Below are 17951 nucleotides of genomic sequence, written 5' to 3'. Positions count from 1 at the left end.
CGGCCTATGGCTTGGTAACTAACTGAGGTGCCTTGGCCCGGGGGCGGGGTATAGGAGGGGGACCTAGTGCATCCTGGGAGGCTGAAAGCTTAACTCTTTGGTGCCCTGCGACTGACGTCACACCTATACCCCAAGGTATCCTGTGGAACCCTATGGACTTCGTAGAAATAGAGATAACAAGGGTAAGTTCTTACCATATCTCATATTTTTGCCCAACGTATTAATTTAGCTCCTTCTTACACTAGAGTGCATTTTTGTCGCTATTAGTGCTATTGTAACGTCTCTGAAATCTCTGGAGGAATGGGTAATTGTGCCTCAGCCCAGCTTTGTGCTATGCATTTCTTATTGTGTGCCCAGACCAGAGCTAATATCCGTCTTCTCCGAGCACCTGGGTGTAATTACAAGTAAGGGTTTCCTGTGGGTATAATGAATTCCATGTTCTCTTGTCTAGAATGAGTGTCCTATACTTCATGAAAGGCAATCTTAATAATGTCTGACTGTGGATTGAGGTGTAATGCACTTTTATGCATTGATTGGTGATGGCTAAATTGTGTGTGTGTGTGTGTGTGTGTGTGTGTGTGTGTATATGTATGTATGTATATATATATATATATATATATATATATATATATATATATATATATATAAATTTATTTTCCTCCATCATTATGTTGCTTGGAGAATTCGGAATACAGTGATAAGCATCACAAGAGCCATAGGGATCGTAGAGCTAACACCAGTGAGGGACGGTCCTTATCTAGCTGCTTCAGGCATGCTCTAAAATTACATGCTGGTCTGATATGAGGCTGTTATTACATCACGTAATATAAACCTATCAGGTTTTGTGTGTTTATCTTGTCAGTGTTTTATTAGCACAGCTGCTTCTGGTGTTAGTTAAATCATTCACGCCTACAAAGCCCAGGGCAGCACTAATTTTCTGTTTTTAGCATGTATCATTCTAACCCTCTTTCCGTTATTGGGCACCTGTACGTGAGATGTAAAGTCACCAGAGCCTGGGTGGATGTGTGCCCTGCTATGCTGGCAGTGTGCAGTAATGTGCAGCGGGTACTGCAGCCAGCAGCTATGTTGGGGGCGGGGGGGGTATCGAACATGGTTTAATCTCGTTACAGCGTTTTATTGACTTGTGCAGTGATTCTGTAATGGATCTGTTGTGCGGCTGGGGAGCCCCCTCCCTTCTGTGTCTGCACGGACTGGTGAGCTGGCAGAATGTGATGCTTTCTATAATATGGGTTTTTTTTTTTTTACAAAGTGATTTATCTATAATTTGTAAGAACTAAAATTGTTTCAACACAGGATATGGTAACATGTCGATAGACAGGGATTCTGCAGAGAGAGTCTCTTACACAATTGCAATTAACCATTTTTTAAGCAGTTTTTTTATTTTTTCAATGTGTTTTGGGGGACTCCAGTTCAAAACATCGATACGTTGTGCTCTTCCAGATTAGTAGATAGTGATGTCGGCAAAACCGTAATGGCCCAATGTGTGCGCAGCCAGCACAATTTAATTTCCCCCCCCCCCCTTTTCTTTTCAAAGTCCTTAACTGGTGCGGTCGCATGGGATGTGACCACAGCCAGCCGGGCTTTAGCGGACAAGGTTGCATCCCATGCGACCGTGCCATCTCACTGCGTCCCCCAGCTTTTAAGGAGGATATCTGTACTTTACAACAGAAGTATGCAGCCTAGGTTAACCATGCATGCTGAAATCTGTAGTGCTACAGCAGGGGTGGGTAAAAAAATTTTCTGCCGAGGGCCATTTTGATATATAAACATTATTCGCGGGCCCTCTGTATAGATTCTAGTTGCAGTATACCATTCTAGGCACCCTCTTAGCCAGATGTGGCTAGCAGAAAAAAGCTCAGAGGGCCAGACCAAATGATTCCGAGGGCCTGATACGGCCCCCGGGCCTGAGGTTCCCCATCCCTGCTCTACAGAGACTGTCAATATGCATGAAAAGGAGCTATACTGCTGTGACTGCTATGTAACACACAATCGAAAGAGCTGGAACACACTTTATACACTTACCAAGCACCGTATGGAGGCATATTCAATTAGGGGTGTTAAATAACTTTTCCCTGTGATGCGAGAGATGCCAGCCACAAGGTTTTTGCTATTCAATTGGGCTTTACTGCAGCTTTTTTCCTTCATCCACTAGGGGACACTGGAGGCTAAAGACAGTGGGGTATAGACGGTGCTAAGTGGGAGCTGGCACTTTAAATTTTTAAGAAGTGACCAGCTCCCTCCCCTCTATACCCCCCTACAAGCCCAGTCTTAGTTTGTGCCCGAGGGGAGCTGGATGTGTAGGCACACTTCTCCTCAGGGTTTTTTATGTAAGAGCACTACTGCACTGAAATAAGAAGGTACATTGAGGATAGACAGACAGACAGGCAGCAGCTGCACTACCTGTCTGCAACAATGGAGCTGCCGGGGAGACCCGCTCGCAAGTGCACGCACTTCACCTGGGATCCCCGACAGCTTAGACTACTGTCTACACATAGGGGGTAACACATGCAGCATGAGCAGCTCTGAGTATTCCCTGGCTCCCCGACTAGCAGGGTAGCCAGGTTATTACTTAAAGGCAGTGGCATAACTAGGGTATTTGGAGCCCAGGGCAAATTTTAAAATGGAGCAAAACCCCCTCCCCCCCCATATGTGCACGTGCCGTGTGTTCCCTTTCTTGTCACTGGAAACCTTTCTTTCCATTTGCACCTTAATGCAGTGTCCCTTATACAGTTCCCCTTATGCAGTGCCCCTAGTAGTGGTTCCCCTTATGCAGGCCCCCAGTATACAATGCCCCCAGTTGTGGTCCCTCTTATGCAGGCCCGCAGTAGTGCCACTTATACAGTACCCCCAGTAATGATCACCCATATGCAGTGCCTCTTACACTACCCCCTGTAGTAGTTCCCCTTATGCAGCCTGCCATTAGTTCCCCTTATACAGTGCCCCCAGTAGTGATCCCCCATATGCAGTGCCCTTTATACAGTGCCCCCAGGAGTGACCCCCCCCCTTATGCAGGCCCCCAGTAGTGCCCCTTATTAAGTGCCCCCAGTATTTGTACCCCTTATGCAGGCCCCCAGTAGTTATCCCCCCTATGCAGTTCCCCCTGTAGTGGTTCTCCCTTTTCAGTGCCCCCTGTAGTGGTCCCCCCTGTGCAGTGCCCCCTGTAGTAAGCCCCTTATATAGTGCCCCAGTAGGAGTCCCCCTTGATGCAGTGCCCCCAGTAGTAGTGAGCCCTCCCCCCCACACCCAGGAGTGGCACCCCCAATGCAGTGCCCCCAGGAGTGATCCCCCATATGCAGTGCCCCCAGGAGTGATCCCCCATTTGCAGTGCCCTTTATTCAGTGCCCCCAGGAGTGATCCCCCCCCCTTATGCAGGCCCCCAGTTGTGCCCCTTATACAGTGCCCCCAGTAGTTATCCCCCCTGTGCAGTGCCCCCTGTAGTGGTTCTCCCTTTTCAGTGCCCCTGTAGTGGCCCCCCTGTGCAGTGCCTCCTGTAATAAGCCCCTTATGTAGTGCCCCAGTAGGAGTCCCCCTTGATGCAGTGCCCCAAATAGTAGTTTCCCCCCCCCCCCCAATGCAGTGCCCCCAGTAGTAGTCCCCCCTATACAGTGCTGTTCATATAGTGCCCCCAGTAGGAGTCCCCCTTGATGCAGTGCCCCCTGTAGTAGTCCCCAGTAGTGGTCCCGCCCCAATGCAGTGCCCCCAGCAGTACCCCCCCATTAGTAGTCCCCTCCTTAGTAGTAATCGTCCCCCCCCCGATAAATGCACACTGAAATTAAACAATAAATAAAAGAAAAATACTTACCTGAATCCACGCGCCGCCTCCCGCCGCCGTCCGCACGTCAGTCCTCCTGGGCTGGCGCACTCTGCATTTTGGGAGAGACGTCCTGACGTCTCTCCCATTACCCACTGCAGGAGCCGGCTCTTGCAGTGTGTGCTGCAGCAGTCAGTGAGAGTCTATCTGACTCTCATTGGCTGCTGTTTAACACACACACATCGCCGCCAGCGCTGGCGGAGATGTGTGTGCAACAGCAGCAGCCAATGAGAGTGTCTGACTCTCATTGGCTGCTGATTAACACACACATCGCCGCGGCGATGTGGGGTTTAGAATGCACAGCCTGAGCCCGCCCGCCTGCCACCCTCTTCCTGGCGCTATTGGGCAAGCGCTCAGGGGGAGGAGAGGGGCTCAGCTGTGCAGCACAGGACCGGCGCTGGGAAGCCTAGCGCCGGTCCTGTGTAAATGTGTAGTGCTGACCCCACTCACTGCGGTCGGCACCACACTGGCTAACTAGGACAGGCAGGTACCATGGCCGGCGGCGCCCCCACATTCTGTCAACATAACCGGTGAAGCTGCGTCTTACCTTGAAGAAGCGTCCAGTGACGTTTGCATTATCGCCTACAGGAGTTGATTTGGCGCGTAGAGTGCTGTGGCTTATGCAATGGTTTCTCTCTGCTGAGCTGGAGGTTTCTCGGAAAGATAGAGGGGCTTCCAGGTCTGGGGCTCTATAAGCATGGGGGAGGTCCATTAGCTAAATCCTAGGAATCTCAAGACCCATGGCTCTTTACCGTACTACTATACAGTGTCAGATGGGCTAGAGGCTTTATTTTCTGCAATCCGCCAGGTATTGTAGATACAGGAGGAGGACACCAGTCCTGCTCCACTGTATTTCTTTCTAAAGACAAGCTATTGCATTTCCAGTTTCAGTAAAGCTGGAATATGTTCTGGTGTCAGCTTGGGAACATCCGGATAAACAAATTTCAGATGTCCTGGCGGTTATTATCTTTTTTTCTTTTTCATGCATATAGCAGTAAATCTTGTGAGACTCCCACTATAGTAGATCCATCGGTCTCGTGGCTGTTTTAAGAAGTCGACGCTACCGTTTCCTGCGGCCATGTCTTTTAAAGACGTCGAACAGTAGTTTGCAGTATACTCTCAAGTTCATTTGTAGAGCTGCAGGTGTAATACTGCGTCCTGTCATTGTAATGAAGGCGGATGCGGAATGAAGAAAGCTGTGAAAACACTTCCGTTCGTGGATAGTGTACTACTTGCAGTGGATCTAGATAAATGGATTTCTCAAGCTACTGGGGATAAATCCTTTTATATTCAGTCTGCGGCTCCGCCCCTAGAAGTTCTTACCCGGGAACCTCGTTTCGGTCCTTTAATGTTCCGGGTTGTTCACGGGACCATCAAAATTCCGTGGTTCCGGAGGTTGGGGCAGAGTCGCAACAACCTCTACTCAACATGAGGTGAAGTCCACTACTAAGCATAGTGCATGATGGGCTTTCCTCTCCCCTGGGGGACCCCAGGGTGAGAGCGCGTCTTCAGGACTTCAGAGTTGTATGGACGGAATCTTGTATGGACGCTTGGGTCCAGGATCTCCTCACTTGGGGATACAAGCTTGACTTTTTAGTCTCCTCCTCTACCTTTTTTTTTTTTTACCAAAGGTTTGCCAGTTTCCAACGACAGGAGCATCGATTTACAACAAACTATACACTAGCCTCTATCTACGAGAGTGGTGGTCCAGGTTCCCAGACATCAGATCGGACAAAGTTGTTTAGTTTTTTTTGTTTTTTACTCCAGTCTCTTCTTGGTTCCGAAGTCTGACTGCTCGGTCAGACCTACTCTGAACTTGAAGAATTTCAATCTATTCCTAAGGATTATCAAGTTCAAGATAAAGTCCCTTCAGTCGGGGATTGCAGGACTAGAGGATGGCGATTTCACGATATCTCGGGATATCAAGGTGGACTTCCTTCACATCCCTATCTGGCCGCCTCACCAGGCGTTTCTGAGATTCGTATTTCGGAACTCTCATTTCCAGAGTCAGGCCTTAACCTTTATCTTATCAGTCTCCAGGTTATTCACAAAGGTCATGGCTGTGATGAGGACTCTCCTCAGGGGATCACTATTCTCAGGAGGAAACAGGATCACTATTCTCTCTTACCTGAACAATCTTTTGCTGAAGGCCCATTCCAGGGACCAATTACTGCAGAACATCACAGTGACACACAGCCGTCTCATTCGTCACTGAATTTTCCCAAGTCTCATCTGCAACCGACGCAGAGGCTACAGTTCTGGTTATGCTCATGGACACCTTATGTCAGAGTGTTCCTTCATCAGAAAAAAAAATCAACTTCCATTTAGGGGATGGTGAGGACGGTCCTTTGACATCGTCTAGTATCGGTGCACGTTTGCATCCGACTCCTGGGGAACATGGTCAAGGCATTAGAGGCCTTTCCTTTTGGACTATTTCACTCCAGGTTGTTTCAGCTAGACCTCCTCTCTTTGGACAGGATCCCATCTTTTTCTTCACCAACTGGTAAGGTTAAGTCCCAGAACTCAGATGCCCCTTCTCTGGGGGATGAACTCGATTCACCTACTGGAGGGAAAGAGATTCGGAGTGTGGGATGGGACTTTTTTTTTTGTTTCCACAGATGCGAGTCTGAGAGGATGTGAAGCTGTGATTCAGGAACATCACTTCCAAGGCCGCAGGATATCGCGGGAAGTGAGTCTGCCGATAAACATATTGGAACAACGTCACGGCAGTGGCGTACATTAACCAGGGCGGCACCACATGTTAGACGGCTTTAATAGAAGTAAACTGGTTTCTAATCTGGGCGGAATAGTTTGCAATGGCAATCTCAGCAATCTTCATTCCAGGTGTAGCAAATTGGGAAGCAGACCACCTCAGCCGGCAGGACATGCATCCAGGGGAATGGCCACTACATCCGCAGGTTTTTCAACAGCTGGTCCAATGGTGGGGTTTTCCACAGGTCAGCCTCATGGCATCCAGACAAAATCATCAACTGCTTCTCTACTGACCTAGGACGAGAGACCCGGAGGCAGTGGCAGTGGACCCACTGTCAACACCATGGAAGTTCCAATTTGTCTATCTGTTCCCGCTGTTTCCTCTTCTCACTCGGATTCTACAACGAATCAAGAGGGAGAAGTCCATGGTTTTATTGGTGGCTCGCAGAGCTTGGTATTTCAACCTTCAACATCTGCTGATTGACGTTCCGTGGCCCCTTTCTCTGAGAGCAGATCTCTTATTACAGGGTCCTTTAGTCTATCCAGACCTAAAGCGGCTATGTTGTAGGCGTGGCTGTTGAAAGGACCATCCTAAAACTTAAAGGGATCCCATCCAGGGTAATCCCTACTATGCTGCGAGCTTCGAAACATTACCACCGTTTTTGGAATGTTTGTTTCATGGTGAGAAAGGAGAGGGTCTCCTACAAAATTAAACCTTTTTTTTTTTTTTTTCCTGTAAGCAGGTTTCTCAGCCGGCCTACCTTTGGGTTCTCTGAAAGTTAAAATTTTCAGCTCTGACGGTGTTCTTCCAGAAGAAGCTGGTCTTGATACCGGAGGTGCAGATTTTGCTACAAGGTGTGATAGGGTTAATACCACCCTTTGTTCCTCCTCGGTTTCCATGGGATTTGGATCTTGTCCTTTCCTTCTTACAGTCTTCTCTGTTCGAACCTTTGGAGTCTGTGGAGTTCTAATACCTTTTGTGGAAGGTAACACTGGCCTAAGCCAGGAGGGTGTAGGAACTGGTAGCTCTATCCTGTCATCCTCCATACTTTGTATTTGATGAGGGTAGAGCTGAACAAAAATGTTTTTTATTCCAAAGGTGGTTTTCGGCTTTCTACAGCAACCAACCTATTGTGTGTACCGGTTCTTCCACAGGATTCACCTTCGTCAAGATCTTTGGATGTTATTAGGGCTCTTCGCATCTCTGAAGAGGACTGCAGCCATATGTAGAAGAGACTCTATTTGTTTTGTATGATGCTGTTTGTCCTGGCTAGCCAGCCTCCAAACAGTCGCTGGCCCGCTGTATTTGTCTGACCTTCAGACAGGCGGATATGGCATCATCTAGGGCAGGGGTTCCCAACCACGGTCCTCAAGGCACACTAACAGTCCAGGTTTTCAGGATAGCCATAGTTGAGCACAAGTGACTTAATTGGTACCTTAGTTATTTTGATTTAACCATCTGCTGAAGCATGGATTTCACTAAAACCAGGACTGTTAGTGTGCCTTGAGGACCGAGGTTGGGAAACACTGATCCAGGGAGCCTCCGCCTTTTTATTACAGCGTATTCCTCTCGCTCAGTGGGTTCCTCGTGGACGGCTGCTAGCGGGGTTTCCATGGAGTTACTTTGCCGAGCGGCTACTTGGTCTGGCCAGCATACCTTTTTTTTATTCATTTTTTTTTATTTTTATAAATTTTACGTTTGCGGCCTCTGCAGCGCAGTATTGCCGGTCTGTTTTGCAGGGTTCTCAGCTCTTTCCCGCCCCTAATAGGAGCTCTGGGACATCCCCACTGTCATTATCCTCCAGTGTTCCTTAGTGGATGAAGGAGAAAACAGGATTTTGGTACTTAGCGATAAATCCCTTTTTCCGATTCCATAGGGGACACTGGAGGCTAAAGACAGTGGGGTATAGACGGTGCTAAGTGGGAGCTGGCACTTTCAATTTTAAGAAGTGTGACTAGCTCCCCCCCCCCCTCTATGCCACCCTACAAGCCCAGTCTTAGGTTGTGCCCGAGGGGAGCAGTATGGATGGGGCAGGCGTATGGGCTTTGCCGTACGGCTGGGGCAGGCGTATGGGCTTTGCCGTACGGCTGGGGCAGGCGTATGGGCTTTGCCGTACGGCTGGGGCAGGCGTATGGGCTTTGCCGTACGGCTGGGGCAGGCGTATGGGCTTTGCCGTACGGCTGGGGCAGGCGTATGGGCTTTGCCGTACGGCTGGGGCAGGCGTATGGGCTTTGCCGTACGGCTGGGGCAGGCGTATGGGCTTTGCCGTACGGCTGGGGCAGGCGTATGGGCTTTGCCGTACGGCTGGGGCAGGCGTATGGGCTTTGCCGTACGGCTGGGGCCGGTGTGTTTAATGGGAGTTACAGGTGTTACGTAAAAGGGTTTTTTTTAAAAGTTGCTTAAAATGACTCAAATCAGCTTGTTGGCATTTTTATGCATCCCAGAACTAACTACAGTATTTATTTTATGAACATTTTTGTAAAAAAAAAATAATAATCGCACTCTATCAGTTTTTCATTGCTTTTTTAAAAAAAAACAAAAATGCCTAAATTGGCCATTTTTAATAATGTTAAAAGCGAGAAATATTTTTTGGGGGGCAGTAATAGACCACTACACTGCTATCCAATATTTGTTTTACGTTTTTAGTGTACAGACTGATTAACCTAATTTGGTAAAAATTTCCCGCAGGTTTTTGAACTAAAAATTACTTTGACCAATTTTTTTTTTTTTTCAATTGGATAGCACAAGAATCGGGAGAGCACATAGCTGCGGTAATAGAAAATTTGACGCGATAGATGCTTTAGGTTCTGCCGCAAAAATATTGCGGCCAATTGCATATGCCCCATGGTCTGTGTATATATAATAGGTATCGGAATGATTCCTAATATCAAATCTCGACACTGGAAGACCGGCAGTGAAGATCCCGACAGGTAAGTATTCACTAACCCTAACCCCCCCTGTAAGTGCCTAAACCTAACCCTTCCCCGTAGCCTAAACCTAAGTCTCCCGAGGGGGGGGTGGAGCCTAACCCTAGCCCCCCTTCCCCTAGCTTAACCTGTCATTGGACCCCTGCCGGGATTAGACAGTCGGGAAGCCGGCGGTCGGCATTTGGTCCGTCTGCTTCCTGACTGCATCCCGTATAATAAACTCTGTGACGTTGCTACTGTATGTTATCTGACCGAGGAGGGTGTGTTGTACATTTTGATCACGTTATGGATGCCCATTTCCGGCACAGCTGGGAGGCTTGGCGACTATAAACCAGCTCCGTTTGTTGCCTTTGCGTCCTGCACTCTGAAGTGATGGTGAGCGGACTGGGCTTTCCCTATGTATAAAATAGCATCTGCGTCGACAATGGTCGCTCTTTCATTGTGAATCTGGCTCCAAAAGAATGGACTGTCTGTGTTTAATGTTTCAGCAGTGGTTTCGTATTATCTAGGTCAGGGCTGATGTTATCAGGCTGCATGCGGTAACTCTGCTCTCCTGTGTAGCTATTGAAGCTGGTTTACTGGACTATGTACGTTGGAACAAAAAATCCGCCATCGTGTAGCATACTAGTGCACACTGCTTTTACTTGTGCAAGTAGTGTAGGGTTTCTGCAATTCGTATCTCGTTCTAAAGCTACTGTGAACTTTTAAAGTACGCATCCAGTCTGGGATGTCTGTCTGTCTCCCCTGACCACCCACCGCTACATGGAAGGGCAGCAGGTTGCAGTGTTTCAGAGCCCCAGAGAATAGGAGCTGCCTAGGTTTTTTTAGGGCAGGGTTCTGATCACTGAGGAGGGCACATTCTCGATGTGACGCAGCTACAAGCAATAGTCAGCTCACAAAGCACAGCACGAATGTTCATACTCTTTATACATAGAGCTTCCCCATAGGGTATCATATACTCCTACATGCATCTAGTACACAGAGGGCAGGGCAGGCAGCCACGGAGGGCAGGGCAGGCAGCCACGGAGGGCTGGGCAGGGCAGGCAGCCACGGAGGGCTGGGCAGGGCAGGCAGCCACGGAGGGCAGGGCAGGCAGCCACGGAGGGCTGGGCAGGGCAGGCAGCCACGGAGGGCTGGGCTGGGCAGGCAGCCACGGAGGGCTGGGCTGGGCAGGCAGCCACGGAGGGCTGGGCTGGGCAGGCAGCCACGGAGGGCTGGGCTGGGCAGGCAGCCACGGAGGGCTGGGCTGGGCTGGGCAGGCAGCCACGGAGTGCTGGGCTGGGCAGGCAGCCACGGAGTGCTGGGCTGGGCAGGCAGCCACGGAGTGCTGGGCTGGGCAGGCAGCCACGGAGTGCTGGGCAGGGCAGGGCAGGCAGCCACGGAGTGCTGGGCTGGGCTGGGCAGGCAGCCACGGAGGGCTGGGCTGGGCAGGCAGCCACGGAGTGCTGGGCTGGGCAGGCAGCCACGGAGTGCTGGGCTGGGCAGGCAGCCACGGAGTGCTGGGCTGGGCAGGCAGCCACGGAGTGCTGGGCTGGGCAGGCAGCCACGGAGTGCTGGGCTGGGCAGGCAGCCACGGAGTGCTGGGCTGGGCAGGCAGCCACGGAGTGCTGGGCTGGGCAGGCAGCCACGGAGTGCTGGGCTGGGCAGGCAGCCACGGAGTGCTGGGCTGGGCAGGCAGCCACGGAGTGCTGGGCTGGGCAGGCAGCCACGGAGTGCTGGGCTGGGCAGGGCAGGCAGCCACGGAGTGCTGGGCTGGGCTGGGCAGGCAGCCACGGAGTGCTGGGCTGGGCAGGCAGCCACGGAGGGCTGGGCTGGGCAGGCAGCCACGGAGGGCTGGGCTGGGCAGGCAGCCACGGAGGGCTGGGCTGGGCAGGCAGCCACGGAGGGCTGGGCTGGGCAGGCAGCCACAGCAGTGATCCCATTAGGATAGAAATTGTATACTAAGTTTCAGAGGTGTCCAGGGGGTAGACAGTTACTGTACATTGTAACGTGTGCTCTGATTTCTGTGTTCTTTACATAAGCAGGTGATTATTGGTCCTGTATGGTGGTGTGCTGAAATGGGCAGGTTGCGGCACTCTGCTGAAACAGCCTGGGTTGATCCTTTTTCCCCCTTCAGCTTAAGGACTCGGGCAGAAGTGCGGTTCCATGCCCTGACAGCGCTGTTATTTTGTCTCCACTGTAGTATCTGGCCACCAATGGTAGAAATTTGTACCCTTGCAGGCTCTCTTCGCTCGCCACAGGTTACAATTCCCACTTTTTCAACGTGGACAGTAACTGATGACGTCTGGGTGCTTTCGTTGAAGGGCATCTAGCTGCAACCAAATGGCCTAGCCGCAATGCTACAGTCATGAGGATTTTTTTAGGTCAGCATGTCAGGGAACCCCCCTCACCATCCTGGGACACCCAGTTGGGAGAGCTCTTATGTAGCCTGCATGGCAGGAGAAGATACCCTCCTAGTGATGTACATGTAAAACCCCTGCAGCTGTGTGATACTCCACAGGGCACCACATTCCTACTTTGCTGAACAAGGATTTAAAATGCAGCGTATAAAAAATACTAAACGAAAAATAACCCTCATCCTAAATTTAATGGTTTCTCAGTGAAGTACAGATGCAGCTTGGTTTGGGGAATGGAGCCACTGTCCTATATCTTCGAATACGGCTTAGTTGTATTGTGTTTTTTGTGTGTTTTTTTTTTTGTGGGGGGGTGGGGGGTTATTCTTGTGGCCAGACATTCTGCGCACTAGCGATCCCTATTTTCTGCAGGTGTACCCAAGCAAGTTATTGCATATGTGGCTTTAGAATAACGCTGCAATAAACCTAGGTTCTTTTCAGGTATTACAGTAGAGACTTGTCTTTGTTTTAGCTTTTTTTTTTTTTTTTTTTTAAGGCCAGTAGTATCCAAGAATAACTTTATTTATAAATGCCAATGTTTTGTACAATCAAGGTTTTTATTTTGAATACCTTTTTTGTACCTAGTCTCCCTAGGACAAGCGTACAGATTCGCGTACGGGACAGTTTTTCAGATACCCATCTAGTGCAGTGTTTCCCAACCTCGGTCCTCAAGGCACACAAACAGTCCAGGTTTGTATAGATAACCATGCTTGAGCACAGATGGTTAAATCAAAATAATTGAGTTACTAATTGAGACACCTGTGTTTAAGTACGGCTATCCTTAAAACCTGGACTGTTAGTGTGCCTTGATAACCATGGTTGGGAACCCTTGGGTTAGTGTCTGTTGGAGGAAAGCTGTGCAAACACAAATAGAAAATTCCAACGCCAAGCCATCGCCACCAACTGGAAGGCTCTGTATTAATGGTCGTAAACCTTGTAGACAGCTACTGTTATTTACGAACGAACACCCTCTGCTGCCATTGCCGTATTGTAGTTTCCACCATGGTTAATAAATAGTATAGTCAAAGCAGATCCTGATTGAAGAAGCCACAAGTACTGCCCACCCCTCTCCTAGCTGAGGGATGAGGGTTAAAAGCTGAACTTCCCCCTTTTTGAAACCTTTTCTCTGAAGCAAGCAATATTCCTACTGATCATCTCTATAATGCAAGCAGCGTTAGACTGGGGAATGAAGGGGCCCACCAGGGAATGCAGTGGTTGGGGCCCTAGCTTAAGGGACATGGCCATCCACCACAGAGGAACTTGGCCAACAATTAGAGTACAAAGAACATGATCCCTTTATAAAAAAATAGGATGGGTGTGTCAAGGCCACCCACTTTGATTGGCAGGAGGGCTAATCTTGGTGTAGTGTCCATAGAAACAAGCCAAGCAACCAAGTTATGCCATTAACCTGCTCCACCAAGTTAATGATCTCTAGAGGAGTGGGTGGGACCCACCTGGAATTTCCCATATACACCAGTGGGCCAGTTCGACCCTGAATGCAAATGCGCAATATAAGTGCCCATGTTTTTTACGTTGTATATTTGGAGAACTGAAGGAAGTCCTTTTATTTGCTATATTTGTTTTTATTTTTCTATTTTCAGAAACCGCAATGAACTGAGAATTGCTGGGAAAAAAAACACTTCTACAAATAGCAGCAATGGATGATGCCGAATATGTCACATTCGTGGACTGGGATAAAATGGACACGGGGGGACAACAGCAACAGAACCCCAAAGTATTGAACTGTACAGACTTCCAGGAGCTAAAACAACTGTCCCGTCAGGGATATTGGGCAAAGAGCCATGCATTACGGGCCAAGGTGTACCAAAAACTGATAAGGGACATCCCGTGTCGCACGGTTACGCCCGACGCCAGTGTGTACCGTGACATTGTGGGAAAGATTGTGGGCAAGCGGAATGCGAGCACCCTACCTCTGCCAGAATTCGTGGATGACCGCCAAATTCCCACCTTCTGTCTCAATGCTGAAGGGATTGGAGCCGTGAGGAAAATTATTCTCTGCATCTCAAACCAGTTCCCGGATATTTCCTTCTGTCCAATTCTCCCCTCCCTGGTGGCACTTCTCCTTCATTATAGCCAGGATGAGGCTGAGTGCTTTGAGAACATCTCCCGAATACTGGCTTGCAATGACCCCAACAGGCGACTTGTTGACCAAACTTTCTTGGCTTTTGAATCTTCTTGCATGACTTTCGGAGATCTTGCCGGCAAATACTGCCAGGGGCCCCATAAGCTCATGGTGGCTGTGTCTGAAGACGTCTTGGAGGTGTACTCTGACTGGCAGAGGTGGCTCTTTGGGGACCTACCCTTTGCCTATATTACACGTGTATTCGATGTGTTTTTGGTGGAGGGCTATAAAGTGCTCTTCAGGGTAGCACTGGCTCTACTTAAGTTCTTCCACAAGGTGAGGGGCGCCCAGCCCATGGAGTCTAGCAATGTGAAAAGAGACATCCAGGAGTTTGTGAGGGACATCGCAAAGGCTGTGTCTCCCGAGAAGCTCTTGGAGAAGGCCTTTGCTATCCGGCTCTTCTCCCGTAAGGAAATTCAGCTGCTGCAAATGGCCAATGAAAAAGCACTGCAGCAGAAAGGGATAACTGTGAAGCAGAAAAGGTGAGCACGCCAGGGTTTCCTCCCACCTAAACTGTTTTTAAGAAGAGCAAATATCTGCAACAGAACGTTTGACCATATTGTAATTGATTGCTCTTTATACTCCCCACTTGGTGTCTAGTACCCCAAATGCGTGGGGGATGTGTGCATAAAACTTTGGAGGAAATTCCAAAGGGTTAATCTCTGCCAGTGAAATTGCTCAATATTTCCAAATCTCTAAATCCATGTTTCCCAACTCCCATCTCATGGACCCCTAACGGTGCATGTTTTCCAGATCTCCTCAGTGTCACAATTGAAGTAAATTACCTCCAGCTGTGGATCTCTTAAAATGTCAGGCAGTAATGACTAGATCAACTAGGAAATCTGAAAAGCCTGCACTGTTAGGGGTCCCTGCAGACTAAAATTGGGAAACATTGCTCTAAATAGTGTTGTATATGTAATTTAATGAGATTTAAAATTGAATTGCAAAACGCGTTGGCTGTGCACTGTTGTCCCTGGATGGTCACATCACAGATCAGTACACATGACATCATTACACTGACACCTTTGCCAACTTGAAGTGGGTCTCGAGGGGGGGGGGGTATATTTACTAAAGTGAGGGTTTTTAGAAGTGGAGATGTTGCCCATAGCAACCAATCAGATTCTAGCTATTATCTTCTGGAAGGTGCTAGATAAATGCTAAGTAGAATCTGATTGGTTGCTATGGGCAACATCTCCACTTCTGAAAGCATTATTAAATAATATACCCCTAGGTGTGCATAGAGCGAGAGAAATCTGAAGAGGAGGAATGTGCAGGTCTAACCTCCGCCACCGCAAAACCGCCCCATTGTCTTCTAAAATACTGCCCTGTTTTGCCTAATTTCTAGCTGAATTGAATGAGTAAGGGGACAATGTAAGTCTTTATTACATTTGCAACTTTTGTGTATTTAAAGCTTTATTTTACATAGAGGTAAATGATGTTCTCAGCTGAAGCCATATGATGCACCCCATTAATGGTATAGCACAAGATGTGGTCTCTGCCAGCTCTGAGCTGGTGTACAAATAGTCCTTTTGTGGAGTGTAAGTGGCTATGCACCCGCCTTTGCAATCCCCCCCCATAAAATGCATCCTCTGCACCACTTGTTTCAAGAGATGTTGTATTTGCTTTGCTCTAGGTGCATTGTACCTAACACCACTCCTTCCATTGGCTGGTGCAAACTCCTGCGTCCTCTGGTGGAGGAAAAAAAATGCTCCCTTACATTTGGGGAGGGCGGGGAGGAGGATATCATCATGTGCCCTGTAGTCTATTATGTACTGTATATTTGTATTTTCTCTCCTAGTATTGATTTGTTTGCAATGTGCTTTTTTTAAATAGGGCCTGAGCATCTTATTCAGTCTTCATCATCATCTGGCCAAATCATCTGACTGATCACAGCAGCAGAGGGAGGGAGGATGTGACCTGTACACATGTCATGTATCAGGAAAGGGCTGCATGTGACAGGGACAGTGACATGATGTGAGGAGGGGAATGGAAGCAGCAGTGACCCACAGACTGAGAGTTATATAGTGGGAGGAGCAGAGTTCCCAGCAGCACAGAGTATATCAGGAGATGAGTGATGTGTTAGTGACCTGATGTGAGGAGGAGAATGGAGGCAGCAGGGAGCCACACAGTTATATAGTGGTAGGAGAAGGGTCTATAATAATGCAAAGTAGCAATGTGAGGCTCCCATCACACTGATACATGAAGACTGTGGTATAAAACTTCCCTATGTATTAAACTATGTTCTAGTTACGTCTGCCCTTGATGTCCCAATCATGGAATAACCTATATACTCCTCCTGTTTTCTGAATGCTAACCATGCACTTCTAGCAGCCATCCCCTGAACATCCACTTTTATAGTCTCACTTGTCAGACCGGCTGCTGCAGCGTGTACGGAGCTCTTGGTTTTACATGTTTGACACGTGATATTTCTGTCCCTCGGAGCGATCACCAGTCCTGGAGCACGGCCTGGCAGACAGGCTTTCTGTCCTTTGGTAAAATATTTCAGACCTGTGCTTTCCTTTACCACTTTTAGGAGGAGTCTGTATTTTATATATGATTGATTTTAACACTTCACATATGCACTCATGTCTTCTTCCTTCTCCCTTTCTATTCTTCCTTCATCTTTCCTGTCCTTTACCAGAGTCCAGTCTCCTGTCCGGTAAGTGCCCTTGCTGTCTCCCTTCCTCTGCACCCCGCAGTTGATGTATCCTGGCTTTCTCTCCCCTAACGTCCAGCGGCTGACGCTCCACTGGCTGGCTGTCTAACTTGCCTGAGCTGTGCGTTGTAAGGAGGCTGACGCTATTTCTAGCTATCCCTGGGCGCTGTCTGCGCATACGTTATGGAATGCTGCTATGGCCGAACTTTTATATCTGTCATTTTTTGTTTTCATTTATTTATTTTTTTTAATCAAAACTCCATGTTCTAGCCTAGCACCATATGAGAAACTAGTCACAATAGCTCCTAATGATCATTGACTCTGTAGCGACCCCACCACCCAGACTGTAGTCTGTGAACCACCAATCCATGGCGCAGCGACAGGTAGTGAGGTCCAGTGTTACTGCTGCCTGGTTACATTTCTGCTTATTCGGAGGGGAAGCCAAACCGTCCACACTGATCTCTATGCAGGCTTTATACTGTATCCGTCTACTGGGCATGGCACATGCAGTGGTTCAGTGGGATAAGCCCATGTTTCAGAGAATACAGTTTATCCATTCACTAAGTACCTGTGAGAACACTGAGGCACGAGGCACTATGGCCCTCATTCAGAGCCGTACGCTCTGAGCAGAGCGCAAGCTCTGAATGAGGGCCGCCCTCCATAAAAATGGAGCGTCCTCCCGGACGCTCGTATAGCTGTGGGCCACCACCCACAGCCAATACGAGCGTGCAGTTTGATGGCCGCGATGGTCGTGACCATCGCGACCATTGAAACTGCGAGCCGGAGCCTGCGGTTGAGGTTTTCAACCGCAAGGCCCGGAGTGATTTTGGCTCTATCAGAGCCAAAAACACTCCCACTGACATCACTAGTGATGGCAGTGGGCCGGCTTCTGACGGGAGGCGTTCCCTTGGGAACGCCCCCGTCAGGGAGGCACGCCCACCAAAGGGGGCGTGCTGTCAATCAACATCGAGAGCACGCCCCCTTTGATCAGACACAACGAGCGAAGGACTTTCCTTCGCTCGTCGCATCTGGCGCATGCGCACGACGGAGCTCCCTCCGTCGTGCGCATGCTCAGCGCAGACCATCGACCCACTTGCGAGCGGACAGTCGCTTGCGAGTGGGTCTGAATCAGGGCCTATGTCCCCTGATTTTCTTACTGAATTAATTAGTTGAAGTTTAGTTTATCCGGCAAAAATGGCTGCGTCCGCTGTATAGGTGATGGGACCCATTAATGGTGATGTGTGTCAGGGATTCTTGGCCAGGGCAGACACTGGTGTAAGTATTTGA

The 17951-nt window shown here is 49.0% G+C and overlaps 1 protein-coding gene across 3 annotated transcripts in view; it reads left to right on the top strand.

Moving 5' to 3' along the window:
- TBC1D24 (TBC1 domain family member 24) overlaps positions 1–17951 on the top strand; it is a 44450-nt gene that overhangs the window by 11348 nt on the left and 15151 nt on the right. For 2 of the 3 annotated variants that reach the window (XM_088464757.1, XM_088464758.1), the window contains exons 2-3: positions 13467–14490; positions 16650–16667. In XM_088464757.1, coding sequence (XP_088320883.1) covers positions 13523–14490; positions 16650–16667 — 986 coding nt within the window. In that variant the 5' untranslated portion in view covers positions 13467–13522. The remainder of the gene's footprint in view (positions 1–13466; positions 14491–16649; positions 16668–17951) is intronic. The other variant, XM_088464759.1, reaches the window with a different exon arrangement.

Source organism: Taudactylus pleione, unplaced genomic scaffold (assembly GCF_031769625.1).
Source record: "Taudactylus pleione unplaced genomic scaffold, aTauple2 ptg000061l, whole genome shotgun sequence".
Taxonomy (NCBI): domain Eukaryota; kingdom Metazoa; phylum Chordata; class Amphibia; order Anura; family Myobatrachidae; genus Taudactylus; species Taudactylus pleione.
Note: the sequence above shows the minus strand (reverse complement) of the source record. Positions and strands in the feature narration are given on the sequence as shown.